Source organism: Lontra canadensis, unplaced genomic scaffold (genome assembly GCF_010015895.1).
Source record: "Lontra canadensis isolate GAN:19392208 unplaced genomic scaffold, GSC_riverotter_1.0 scaffold19, whole genome shotgun sequence".
In the NCBI taxonomy this organism is placed as follows: Eukaryota; Metazoa; Chordata; class Mammalia; order Carnivora; family Mustelidae; genus Lontra; species Lontra canadensis.
The window spans coordinates 11,567,843-11,580,953 of NW_022631013.1; the positions used below are offsets into that span (position 1 = coordinate 11,567,843).

Consider the following 13,111-nt stretch of genomic DNA (forward strand, 5'->3'; position numbering starts at 1 on the left):
TGAGCATTTCAGAGATTTTTTAAATTTACTCATCTAAGGGCAGTTTCTCCTTAGTTTATGTTCTTGTGTCCAAACACCAAGATTGAAGATTCTGCAGTTTGTTTTCAGGGCATTTTTTTTTTTCCTTTTTTCCCCTTTCTTTTTAAACGGGGGTGCGACGGGAGGGGCCTGTCTTTGCCACACGACTAATAAGCAAAGGCACCGGTATCCAGTGTTCTTTCCTAATCAGAAATGGTTAGCCTTGCTTTGGCATTTTCAGTTAGTCAGGTTTGAAGAACAAGGGAAAATGCGTCAGAAATATATTTTGTTTTGCCGGAATATATATTTTTGACAGAAGGAACAGGGGTCACAGAGTGCTGATATACTCACACAGTTAAGTTTTAGTATGACTTCAACACTTAGGACAAAAGCCACCACTGTATCTTTAGTATTTTTTGTGGTTTTTTTTTTAGCTCATGTCCTTGACATAGATAGGTGCTCAATGATTGTGGAATGAATAATATTTGGTGTTTCATTTGCTTTCATAATATGTAATATGTTTAAAATATATATGTTTAAAACATGTAATGTTTAAAATGTTTTAAAATATGGGGCGCCTGGGTGGCTCAGTTGGTTGAGCGACTGCCTTCGGCTCAGGTCATGATCCCGGACTTCCAGGATCGAGTCCCGCATCAGGTTCCCAGCTCTTTGGGGAGTCTGCTTCTCCCTCTGACCTTCTCCTCTCTCATGCTCTCTCTCTCATTCTCTCTCAAATAAATAAATAAAATCTTTTTAAAAAATGTTTTAAAATATTACATAATATGTAATATTTCATAATATGTAATGCCCCTGACAATCAATTTTCCATATTATTAGTCTATGTAAATATACTTTGTAATGTCTGCCTATTATTTATTAGTTTTTAAGATTTTACTTTAGTTGAGAGAGAGAGAGAATGAGCGGTGGGATGAGGGCAGAGGGAGAAGACAGAAGCAGACTCCCTGCTGAGCAGGAAGCAAGATGCCTCAGCCCATTCAGGGCTCCCGTCCCAGGACCTGGAGATCACCACCTGAGCCCAAGGTAGATGCCCAAGTGACTAAGCCACAAAGGCACCCTCTGCATATTATTTATTTGAATGAGTTTTCACAGTAGCCTTTCCTTTACTGCTGACTATTGAATTAGTTTTAGTGAATGGTCATTATGGCGCTAATTGCATATCACCAGCCAAGAACAACTCTTTGCTTCCAGAGATAGTAACCACATTTGCTATAGCCGTATTATTGTTAGAAAGTCCTTTTATCCTCCAAAGGGCAGACATTTGACCCTGTACTTTCCTCTAGGAGTTCTAGCAGTCTAGATTGCATCTCTTCCTAGCTTCCCCAAATGTGGGGAAATGTAGACTGGCCTTTTCTGTGCCCTAGAGGTTACATGCAGTTCTCTGTGGTGCCTCTGAGAACGCAGCAGCCCATAGAGCTGCTTTGGAGAAGCTCAAGAGGTAAGAGGAGCTGGGATCTAGGAAGGGGAAGGAAACTGGCCAGGCATGGTAGACGACAACAAAGCGCTTTGAAACTGGTTATTTCTTTGGGTTCTCAGGGGGAGCAGGTAGCACAGAGATTATTCTTTTACAGAGCCAGAAACTGAGGCCCAGAGAGGGCTTGCCTAGGATCACAGAGCCCATTAGAGCCCGAATCTCCTACTCCTTGTAAAAATAACTATGATTCACTGATTTTGGCCACAGTCACTGGTTTCGGCCCCTTGCCCACAGTTCTTTACTCCAAGTCTTTGTGATCCCTGGCAGATCTCTCATCTAAGAGCTGCAGCTCTCTGTAGGTTCTGACCAATGTCTCCTGTACTTATCCCCACCACTACATCAGCTACTGGACCTCATTAGAGACTTCTGTTCTTTGTTCTTTTTTTTTCCAGTTTGTCATTTGCTTCCTGGCTTTACTTTCTGTCCATTTGTGTGGTCAGCTCTCCCCACATTCTCAAGCCTTCTTTTTGACTTTCCTGATCATCCTTCCTGACACCCTCCCATCATCAGCTATCAATCTAACTCAATCTAACTATTGTGTTTCTCTTCCTCTTTAGGTTCCTGCTTCCAGCTGTACCTGAATCCTCAACTACCCACTGATTAGGTTTTTCTGTGATTCCCCACATCAGCCTTCGCAAATCTTCTCCTCTCTCCTACTCCCCACTCCTACCCCTTGCCTTCATGACCAGCAACTGACCTTGTCTCCTACTTCACAGGGAGAACTTCCACAAGATCCTGCTTCCTGCAGCTCAGTGAAAGCCCATCATTTTCCTTCTTCTTTCCTCTTGGTCTTAGGAGGTGGTGGTTCTCCTGTCCAGAGCAAATCCCTTCACCTCTGCCCTGATCTCATTCCCTCCCTCCATCTCTGGGATGTCTCACCAGGCATCTCTTTCTCTCTTCGGTATCCTTCAAGATCTTCCTTTACTGGTTCCTCCCCTTTTTCCCTCCTAAAAATTGTTTCTTGATTCTACATGTCTCTCTGGATATTGTCTGACTTCTCTCCTGCTCTTTTCATCCAAGCTTCCTAAAGAAACTCTTTCAGACTTACTGGGTTTGGTTTCTGCCCCCACTGCATCACTGAAACTACATTATCTGAAGTGCCCAAAGACCTAATTGTAAAATCCAGTGGACATTTTTCAGTCTTTATTACCGGCGTCTGCAACTGCATCCAACACCAGTGTTCACTCTATTCTTCCAAAAACCCCCTCCCTCCCTGGCTTCCTTGAAGCCACTCTGTCCTTCTGATGCCAGAGCTAGCATCTCGAATGTGGGTTTGGTGGAAGCAGTTGGCTTGATCCAGCCTGTCTCCTTTGTGGTCCTCTCTCTTGCCCGCATTAGGTGCAACTCTAAGATCCTAGGATCTATCTGCCCCATACAGAACCAGGCCAGATTCCAGGGGCTTCCCTTTTATTGATGATTTGAGCCAGGTTCAAAGAGGCCTGCGCCAGGTGTTGATAGTGTCTGTGCCTGGAGGAGGGAAAAGCAGAGGTGAAAGGGTCAGGTGTGGGGGTCAGACATAGGGTCAGGCCAGAGGCTGTGTGGGCCAGGAGGCCCCGGGGGTCTGCAGTGGGAGCCAGGATGGCCAGAGGGCCCCTGCTTCTGTAGAGCCTCAGAGTCAGAGTTGCTGACGATGGCTTCTCGGAAAGTAGGCATCTCTGCAAAAGGCATATAGTCTGCTCCTGGGGGTAGAAACCGGTGCAAGTATGGGGTGCAGCAGGTGAGAGGGTGAGGTACTCCTGGAGGGGATGGTTGAGGGTGGGAGCACCTTCCTGCCCGGCCTTCTGACTGCCCACTCTTCTAGGTTGCCCCCTCACCATGAGGCCTCCCTCCTCGTCGCCGGGTCTCCTCAGTCTCAAAGAAAGTCTCATGTTCCTCCCAGCGACGGTCACAGGCCGCACAGAGGAAATTAGACTCAAAGCAATTGCAGCAACAACCTGGGGCAAGGAGGAAGCCAAGACAAGTATAGGGAATTGGTGTTCCCCCCTGGGCTGACTACATTCTCATCTCTTCCATACCAACCACAAACACAGGTTTCTTCTACCAGTTCCCCTATCCTTATTCCCAAACTATTTGCATCCTACCCATGCACACCCCTGTACTCCCCTCACCCTAGAAATTACCTTTCACCCTGCAGGGATGGGACCCAGTAGCTGTGTGCTCTTCATGGCTGTGTTTGCAGCGACATTGGGCCCTCCAGGCCTTGGGGTCAAAGGTAGCTCGTCTTTTGAGCCAGAACTCACCCACCTCCTCTGGGCGTGATGGGATAAAGCAGAACATGAGGCAGCGACACTGGCCCACATTGCAGGGCACGGATATGTCTAAGGGAATGGGGAGAAATGTCTAATGGGAATGGGGAATGGGGAACACCTAATAGGGCCAGGCCTTCCCATGCCAACTCCCCCCACCTCCCATACCAACACACACACTTTTCTGTCATATGGCCAGAGTATAGTTATCCCTTCCCCTGACAGGGGCTGGTCAGTTCTCCCCACCTGAGATGATCTGGTGCTCTTTCAGCAAGTGTCCACAAAAGCATTTGGACTCATCTCCAATCCGGAAACAGTCCCATAGATAATGGGGGCAGCGCCAGCCAATGTAGAGACCTGAGTGTGGAGGGATTAAGGAAAAGTGAGAAGGAAAAATAGCACAAGCCCCCTGCCCAAGGCGTTCTCACCTCTCCCCCTAGGTGTATTCACCTCCACCCATGAAGTTCCCATCCCCACCCCTTTAGACAATTTCCCACCAGGTTTTCTCAGTGTTCCACAAGGGTTTCAGTTCCTTTCCCACCCCAGGATCCACTCCATCTCTGTTAGCCTGTCAGAAATGACTGAAGACCATCTTCAAAATTACAAATGAAATTTTGTTTGAAGATGAACATGAATCTTGCCAAGTTCTCTGTGACTGTGAAGAATCCCATCTCTTCCCCTTCCCACATTAAAGCCTAACTTTGCTTTGTTTCCTTGAAGTGTCTAAGGTGAGGGAAGGGAAGATGACTGGCCAGGTGTAGAGGAGATGGTGAGGACTGGCACCTCAGAAGCATGGTTGTTGAAGGCACCAGAGGCAGAGGAGGAGGAGTTTGGGCAGCTCTGGGACCAGGAGGAGGGCTTTCCTCACTTTTCAAGGTTCGCACCTTCATATTTCCTTTTTGTGTTCTTGGTGTTATGGAACTAATGCTGTCTGCGAACTTGAGAAGGTCTGCCTATGGTTCTCTAAGAATCAGGAGAGAGAGGTAGGCCAGAAGTCATGAGTGGTGAAGATCAAGAAATCGAAGCTTGTGAGGCTAAGAAGTATCCCTGAGAGCAGGCACCAGTGAGATGCCACAACCTTTGAGAGCCTGGTTTCCACAGTGGGATCTGAAACTGGCTTCACAGGTCGGTGGTACTACAAGGCAAGGGTGGAGCCATGTAAATGTGGGAGGAGAGCCAGAGAGTACATTCCACTCAGATTTTCTCACCCTTCAGGAGACCTGAGAGTACTCCAATTTCTAGGCAAGAATCCTGGATGAGTCCTCATGGAATGGGACGTTCAGCCATAGGACCCATTCCCATTTAAAGGCTACAGTGAAGTGTCACCTCCGCTAAAAAGTTTTCCCTGACTTCCTCTTTCTGTCTAGGGGCCCATGTTTTTTACTTTTCCCACTACTCCTATCACAGTACAATGCATTGGAATCGATTTTTTAACTTATGTTTCTCTTAAACTAAGTTCTTCTAAGGAGGGGTCTGGCTTTTCATTTGCATCTCTTGTCCTAGCTTAGGGCCTGGCCCGAAATAGGTGCTCAGAGAGCACAGACTCCTTGACTGAGTAAATGAAGGAGAAAATTCCTTCAGAAGGGAAGAGAGACCCTGTATTATAGGCATATCCCTGAAGTTAGTGTCCTCTGGTCTTTGACTTTGGCCAGGGCCACAATTCACAATTCTGTGCCCAATTGTTAGTCTAGGTTTTCTTGCCTTACCCATGGTCTTTAAGGGTCTAAAGCCTATCCAGATGTGGCTTTTGGCTTTGCTACTTCTGTCTTGATACTGACAGCCTACAGTGCCAGCACCCCATTACACCAGCAAGGCTTGGTCGAAGGGGCAGTGTATGGGCAGAGTCACAATGGAGGTGAGAGGGGGCCAGGATTCTACTAGAGGAATTCTGAATTCCATCCAGAGGCTGAGCAGATGAGGCGTGGAAGTGAAGGAGGGTCAGTTCCCATAGATTGAGGTCCTGCCTGGGGGCCTGGGAGAGTCAAGTCCAAGTACCGATATAGGAGTCAGTGTTCAGCTCTCAGATGAAGACTAGAGTTTAAACAGAGACTGGCGACTATACCTCAGACTCCATTATAGGTGTCCATGTTCTTAAAGTGGGACAATTGACATCAGGCCATGTAGTCCAGAGTGGAACCCTCCTCTCTCTGCTCTGATTCCAAACACTCTTCCTGTTATAAGTGGACAAGGACTGGCGGGGGGAGGAGGCATTATCTGGGATGCCATTTTGACTCTGTACAAGGTGATTCTATGTAGTTTCGCCTTAAGAATCTTTGCCCCAAGCATTTTCACTGCAAACATTTTCACTACATGATCAATTGGCCATAGACAATTTTGCCACAAAAGATAAAATTACAAAAAAAAAAAGACATTCATTAAAAAGGGCATAATGAAACATGGAAACTGAATATCAAAATTAAAAATGGCTTTATTGCAAAATGCAAAAAAATGGAATTTAAAATGAATTTAAAATGTATAGAACAGATTCATGGCAATACCATGCAAATAACTCATTTTATTTTGTGGATCGTACTTAACCACTTGTCTTCAAAGTCTTAAATTCATAGTATTATACGTTTTTGTTTTTTGGTTGTTTTTTGTTTTTGTTTTTGGGGTTTTTTTTGCATGTTGATTCATCAGTTTGTTTTTGTTTTGGTTTTTGCTCATTAGTCATCACTTTTTCTTTTTTTGCTAAAATTTTCCCCTTCATTAAGAGGTATCAGTTTCCAAGTACTAGGATACATATTTGTAACTGAGCTTTGTATTGTGTTCTGAAAGCTTTCTACACTGCTCTTTGTTCTTGACAGATTGTCACATGTCCATTGATAGACATTCCAAAGTTGTATGGGAAGTTGTGTGGGTTTAAAACTCTGTGTCACTGTGTAGACAATTACGAAGCCCAAGATTTATGTAATATAAAAATAAGGGAACTGTGTCAATGGAGAAATGAAACCAAACTGTCAACCAGTTGATGAAACTAACAAACTGCCAAACCAAACTACCAACTAGTTATTTTTTTTATCTTTTATGGCAAATTGCCTTATGGTCAATTAATTTTGTGGTGCACTGTTTGTGGCAAAAGTGTCTATGGCACAGATGTTTACTCTGAAAATACCAGACAGTGACAATTGATTCCATGCTCATATACTATTTGCGTGATAACATCTCTTTTTGCTTAGAACATCTCCATACAACATACAGCTATTTTTACGTGAAGGATGTCTCCAGTCCAGACATATAGTCAGGTATCTCCATACTTTTTCAACAGCATGTTCCACCAGCTCTTCAAGTGTGGTACAGCCAATTATTCCTTTCAAACCTGGCCCTCAAGCTTTGTCCTCTGTTCATCCAAGCACATACTTATCATGCATCTTCTCTGTTTCACTAATGGCATCATCATCCAATCAGTATCTAAGCCAAAAACCTGGGGGTCATTCCAGGCATGTCCTTCTCTCTTATCCTATACATCCAAAGATCCAAAGGTCAGTTTTACCTTCTTAACATTTCTTGAACATTCTATTTCTGTCCACCTCCACGCATCTACTTCTGACCTGGATTATTATTACCACTGCCCAATGTAGTCTTCCTATGTGCAGTCTTATCTTACTGAAGTCTACACTACTGCCAGAGCAGTCTTTCAAAACCACAAATTTGCTCATGTTATTGTCCCACTTAAAACCTTTTAGTAACTCTCAGTTGCCCTTAGGTTATAATCCCAACTCTTGAGCTTTGCACAGAAATGCCTGTACACTTCTGCCCTTCCAGAGCTGAGCTCTGAGCTCTGTTCAACATTTCTTGCACTTTCCTACTGGCACCTTGCCCTCATATCCCACTTTTTACCTGTCCACCTCTTCTTACTCATCTTACAGATTCCAGCTGAGAAGTCATCCCTTCCAAGACTTATTCCCCGAGCACCCAAGATTAGGTGCCCTTTTTTTTTTCTGCTTATGAGGCACTGTGGACTGACCTCACTCATAGAAATTATTAGAATGAATTATAATTATCCTTTTTACTTATTGGTGTCTCTCATTAGAGTACACATTTTGTTTTAAAGATTTATCTATTTGAGAGAGAGAGAAAGAGAAAGCATGAGAGCAGAGAAAGTCAGAAGGAGAAGCAGACTCCCCATGGAGTTGGGAGCCCAATGCGGGACTTGATCCCAGGACTCTAGAACCATGACCTGAGCTGAAGGCAGATGCTTAACCAACTGAGCCACGCAGGCACCCCTAGAGTACACATTTTTTGAAGGATTTTGTTTTTGACATCCCACCAGCCACTGCTTCCACACCTGGCTCAATACCTGGCACACAGCTGGTGCTCAGTAAATGCTGACTAAATAAAAGAAAAGCTTACATTTGATCCTTCTCTACACAGCACATATACTGATTCTCTAGGGACTCAAGATCCCCAATATTAGGAGGGAACCCTAAATACCTTTTTCAGGATTGAATGACATTTAAATTACTACATAAAGCTGCCTGTCTAAACAGGAAAATGAAGAAGTTCTACGTGGAGAAGTATAGCAGCCTTGAAAAATGAGGTGCAGTCAGGAGGTTCTGAGAATGACCTTGCATTTCCAGGAAGAATAAGGGTGACAGAAGATTAAAATAAGCAAACAAAGCCATTTCAATGCCTGAATTAAGACAGATGAGATCATTGTGACTTTCTTGGCCAGGGGTAGAGGGGGAAGGGTCCCAGCATGAGAATGAGGAGAGTAAATTGCATGAGGAGTGAGAAGACATAGGATTGCTTGGTTGTCTTTATATCTTAGGCCCATCTAGTTTCAACATAACCCTCTTACTATCATAAGGGGAAAGGAAGTGTGAAAGACAAAAATAAATGAACTCCTGTCTATTGAATTGTCTAGAAACCCCAGAATCTGCAGAGCAGGTCGGGGTGGCCTTCATTCTGAAGGTATTTGCTATAGACACGAATTTCAGCAACACAGGTATACATGCTTGCACCGGAGGGCATGGGTTTCCATCTGCACACCTTTTATATGCAGGCATACATAAGCACAGCATGCCACTTATGGGGCTGGCAAGAGTACTGATTCTGGGCTGAGACTTGGAATCAATAGGGCTTGAAGTTCCCACTCTCCTCCTTGGTGAAGAGACTCACAGCTTTTGGGTACCTAGGTGATAATGAGTCTGGCATGCTGGGTGACAGCCTTTTAGTGAAGTTCCCCCAAGGGGACCAAAAGGCCTTTTGCCATGTCAGAGCCACAAGTCTCCTGGACTGTCTAGGGTCCTGGGCCATCTCTGCCTTAAGGTCTGTTTGGTCCAGGCTTTCAGAGCCCTAGAGGTGGGTCTGGTGTATGGCCATTCTTTTTTTTTTTTTTTTTTCCTTTTAACAACTTTAGTTTAGCTTCCTGTCCCTCCCTGGGCTTTATATGAATATCCCCACTTTTTTTCTGTACCATGCTATCCACATTGGCCCACCTGGCTTCTCCCCTCCTAGATTAAAGGCAGTTTAATTTTAGTTTGCCATTTCCACAGGGGACAGCAATCCATGGATCAGGGCAGGTTCCCTGGTCCAGTTGGATTGGAGGATGGCCATGGCCTGTCACAGGCTTCTGAAGGGTTTTCTGGGCTCACCTGTCTGGATGGCACTCAGGGCTGCATTCTTCTCCCATTGGAAAAGATAGTTCATCTGAGCACCGAACTTCTCTCTGGGCCTTGCCTTAGCCACTTCCACCAGCTCTGTTTGCTTGGCAGGGACCACTGGGTGGGCTGTGTAATCTGGGAAGGGAGAAACTGAGTAACCAAGGAGAAGTGTGGAGGCCCTAAAACTAAAAGAAGAGGCCAGGTTAAAGAGTAACCCAATCCCCTCCTCCTGGGGCAGGTATAAGACAGTGATGAGAATGGGGAAAAGCGCAGGCACAATTACGGCTAAATCCTTTCTTCCCCTTCTTCTTGCCCGGCTGTTGTCCTGGCTGAGCTGTGTGTGCGCTGCTGTCAGTGGCCTCCACCTGCTCCTTGTCCTCTCCTTCCTCTTCCTCTTCCTTTACAGATGTGTCCAGGTGGACTGGGGCTGAAGGGCTTGAAAGGGAGTGCTTTTGAAGGCTTTCATACTCAGAGATCTGGCTGGACTTCCTTCTCCACAAGACCTCACTGGGAGAATACTTAAAGAGGTCTTCCTCCAGAGTATCAGGGGAAGATACAGGAACATGGTCTTGTGATGAGGTATGAGAAAAAACATGTTTCTCTGGGTCCTTAAAGATGAGAGTCTCCAACAGGGTCTCAGGCATAGGGGTTTCCAAAGGGTTCTCAGAGTATCCTACAGGGGTCTCAGAGATAGAGGGCTCCAAAAGGGTTTCAGAGGTATAGGTCTCTGAAGGGGCCTGGGAAGTGGATGGAACCATAGGCGATTCAGAAGTGTGGACTTCTAAAGGGGTCTCAGAGATGGAAGTTTTCAAAGAGGTTTTGGAGGTGTGGGTCTCTAAAGGGGCCTGGGAAGTGGATGGAATCATATGAGATTCAGAGGTGTGGGTCTCTAAAGGGGTCTCAGAGATGGAAGGTTTCAAAGAGGTTTCAGAGGCATGGGTCTCTAAAAGGGCCTGGGAAGCAGGTGGCACCATATGAGATTCAGAGGCGTGGGGCTCTAAGGGAGTCTCAGAGATGGAAGGCTCCAAAAGGGTTTCAGCGGCAAGGGGCTCTAAGGGGGTCTCAGAGATGGAAGACTCAAAGGGTGTTTCAGGGATAGGGGGCTCCTGTGATTCTTCAGCAGAGAGGTCCTTTGAAGAGGGGTGGTCCTCTGTATCCATGGTGCTATGAGGCTCTTCTGTGACCTTGTCTGCTTCCATCTAGTGGTAGAATAGGGTACAGCCTTCATTAGGTTGGGACTGGAGGGTCTGCAAGTCAGAGTACAGTGGGGGTTATGGAATTAGGATAAGGATTTCCGTGCACCTGAGATATAAGGGGGAAGCAAGATGAACTTTGGTGCCAGGAGGTTCTTCTGTGTGCCTAGACCCCATGTGACATGTGGCCACAGATTGTGAGGGAGCTGGAATTTAAAGAGAGAAAAAGGCTGAAACAGTCAGAATCCCATCAGTAGATGGTAATAGAGGATCGTGACCCAGGAGGGAGACTGAACATAGCAACTTGAGTAGTCCAAGAGCACGTCCTGGGCCTTAGGACCATGGAGGTCAGGCAGTAGAGTTCTAGAGACTGGGATACCAAGCCAAAGTGGGGGTTTGCTCCTGAGTACAAGACAATGCCACGATGCATTAGGCAGGGCCCTGAGTGCAGTCTGGTTTTGTCTAGAGACCACATACTCCCTTCCTTGATGATGTCACTCATGTTCAAGGCTTCAGTTACTTCTAGCTGGTATGTGGATGATTTCCTAAATCCATACTTCCAGCTCAGACCTTTTAATCCCTGTACTTAACACTCATACCCATGGCTAAATGGATGTCCGACAGGGCATGAAAATTGAACTATGGGAATTATTTTGGGCTTACCCTTTCCCCTCAAACCTCATCTACAAATAGGCACTAAGGACTGTATTTCCTATCTTCTAAATAATTCCAAAATCCACTCTCTTTTCTTTTCCCTCTAATTTTGTTCAAGTTCTCAGAATTTTCTACCTTTATTATATAGTAACTTCACCCCTCTCTCTCCTCCAGCGTATTAATCCACTCAGCCATTCTTTCACTGATTTATGTAACTTTTGCTTTTATAAACAACTCAATCTTACACTTTCACCTAGGCACTGTGCTAAGCACTGGACTCAGTTGAAAGAACCTGGGAAGGAGATCTGGCTAACCAAAATAACAATACAGATGAGTTGGTGTTGTGCTGGGGTAAGCTCAGGATGCTCTGGAGTGGGGTGTGACAAATTTGTCTTGGAAGGATGTCCAAAAGAAGTCAGTCCTCATTAATGATCCAATGGAGATCTTTCTGAAAACATAAACCTAAAAACGGCATTCCTTTGCTTAAAAACACTCAATTGGGGACGCCTGGGTGGCTCAGTGGGTTAAGCCTCTGCCTTTGGCTCAGGTTATGGTCTCAGGGTCCTGGGATTGAGCCCCACGTTGGGCTCTCTGCTCAGCGGGGAGCCTGCCTCCTCACCCACCTCCGCCTGCCTCTCTGCCTACTTGTGATCTCTGTCTGTCAAATAAATAAATAAAATCTTAAAAGGATTTTATTTATTTATTTGACAGACAGAGATCACAAGTAGGCAGAGAGGCAGGCAGAGAGTGAGAGGAAGCAGGCTCCCCCGTTGAGCAGAGAGCCCGATGCGGGGCTCCATCCCATGATCCATCCTGGGATCATGACCTGAGCTGAAGGGAGAGGCTTTAACCCACTCAGCCACCTAGGCGCCCCAATAAATAAAATCTTTAAAGAAAAACAAAACAAAACACTCAATTGTCTCAGCCTAAGAATTAAGTTTAAATTTCTTGGCCCTGAAATTCAAGGCCTGTCATTATTTGCAATAGAGCCTAAGTATTCCAGCCTTAGCCTTCTGTGGTCCCTACTTTCCCGCCGTGCTCCAGAGATACTAAACACACCACTTAACACTCATTAGAGTCTTTCCAAAGGGGAAGTTTGGGACATTAAGTAGGGAGAGAAAGGTAGGGTGATAGGAATCTGACTAGGCATTCAGCAAGAGGAAAAAGAAACTTGAGGGTGGAGAACCAGAGGATGGGAGGAGAAGAAGGAGAAAAAGAAGGAGAAGAGGGAATTGTGGGGAGTAAACGTGGCGGAGGGGGAGTGTAAGGATGAAAAATACAGAATGGGAGGGGGTTGGACTGAGTTGGAAAGGGGCAGAAGGTGTTAGGAAGGGAGTGGTATGAGAGTTTGGAAGAGGAGGCTTTGGAGAAACCACCTACCTCTGGGCTTTGGCTTGGCTGTTACAAGTCCTTCCTTAGGTCACAATCTCGTCTTAAGATGGGAAGGGGAAATGTTAGCGAGGGGTGGATAGCTCTTGGATGAGACCCTCCTTGCGGTTGCTATGTAATGAGAAGCCTTGCCTTCAAGTCTACCACTTGGGGAGGGAAGTTGGACACCTGCAGAAATTTGCAAAGGAACTCTGGCCAGACCTGGGGGAGGGCGGGACGGGGAGGGATGAGGGGTTCCGGGGCCGATGAGGGAGGAGCTTGACTGAAACCTCTGGAACCAGGGCTGGGAGTGGAGGGATCCGTCACCAGGGCAACCGGAACGCCCAGGAGTCTCCGTGGCAACAGCACTGGACTCCAGAGGAGGCTGCATTGGACCCGCAGGGGACGAGCCTAGAGGGTTCACTTCTTTTAAAGGGGTTTGCGGGATCTCTGTGAGTGTTTGGATAGTCTGCGGACATCTATGGGGACGTCCCTAGGTGTCTGGGTTTGTGAGGGTCTCTGTAGGGTTCCCAT

General features: G+C 46.0%; 1 protein-coding gene across 5 annotated transcripts; it reads right to left on the reverse strand.

The window, feature by feature from the left end:
• Nucleotides 1–2,783: 2,783 nt before the first annotated feature.
• FAM221B (family with sequence similarity 221 member B) lies at nt 2,784–13,044 on the reverse strand. Of its 5 annotated transcripts, none has more exons than XM_032860558.1 (8): nt 12,590–13,044; nt 10,442–10,561; nt 9,646–10,387; nt 9,354–9,497; nt 4,003–4,113; nt 3,631–3,828; nt 3,325–3,444; nt 2,984–3,189 (listed from the first exon to the last, which is right to left on the reverse strand). In XM_032860558.1, the coding sequence occupies exons 2-8, from the start codon at nt 10,559–10,561 to the stop codon at nt 3,008–3,010; spliced, it is 1,617 nt and encodes a 538-aa protein (XP_032716449.1). In that variant the 5' UTR covers nt 12,590–13,044; the 3' UTR covers nt 2,984–3,007. The 5 variants fall into 5 exon arrangements, with proteins under 5 accessions (XP_032716450.1, XP_032716449.1, XP_032716448.1 ...); XM_032860557.1 differs by adding an exon at nt 10,665–10,761 and having other exon boundaries at nt 9,646–10,561; XM_032860559.1 differs by lacking the exon at nt 2,984–3,189 and adding an exon at nt 2,784–2,977 and having other exon boundaries at nt 9,646–10,561; nt 12,590–13,041.
• Nucleotides 13,045–13,111: the final 67 nt, after the last annotated feature.

Coding starts and splice junctions, on each gene's coding strand:
- FAM221B (XM_032860555.1), bottom strand. CDS start 10,561: ATGGAAGCAGACAAGGTCACAGAAGAGCCTCATAGCACCATGGATACA. Junction 4,114..9,353: donor CCTGAGTGCCATCCAGACAG/GTGAGCCCAGAA, acceptor CTCCACACTCAG/GTCTCTACATTGGCTGGCGC. Junction 3,829..4,002: donor AGAGCACCAGATCATCTCAG/GTGGGGAGAACT, acceptor CCATTCCCTTAG/ACATATCCGTGCCCTGCAAT.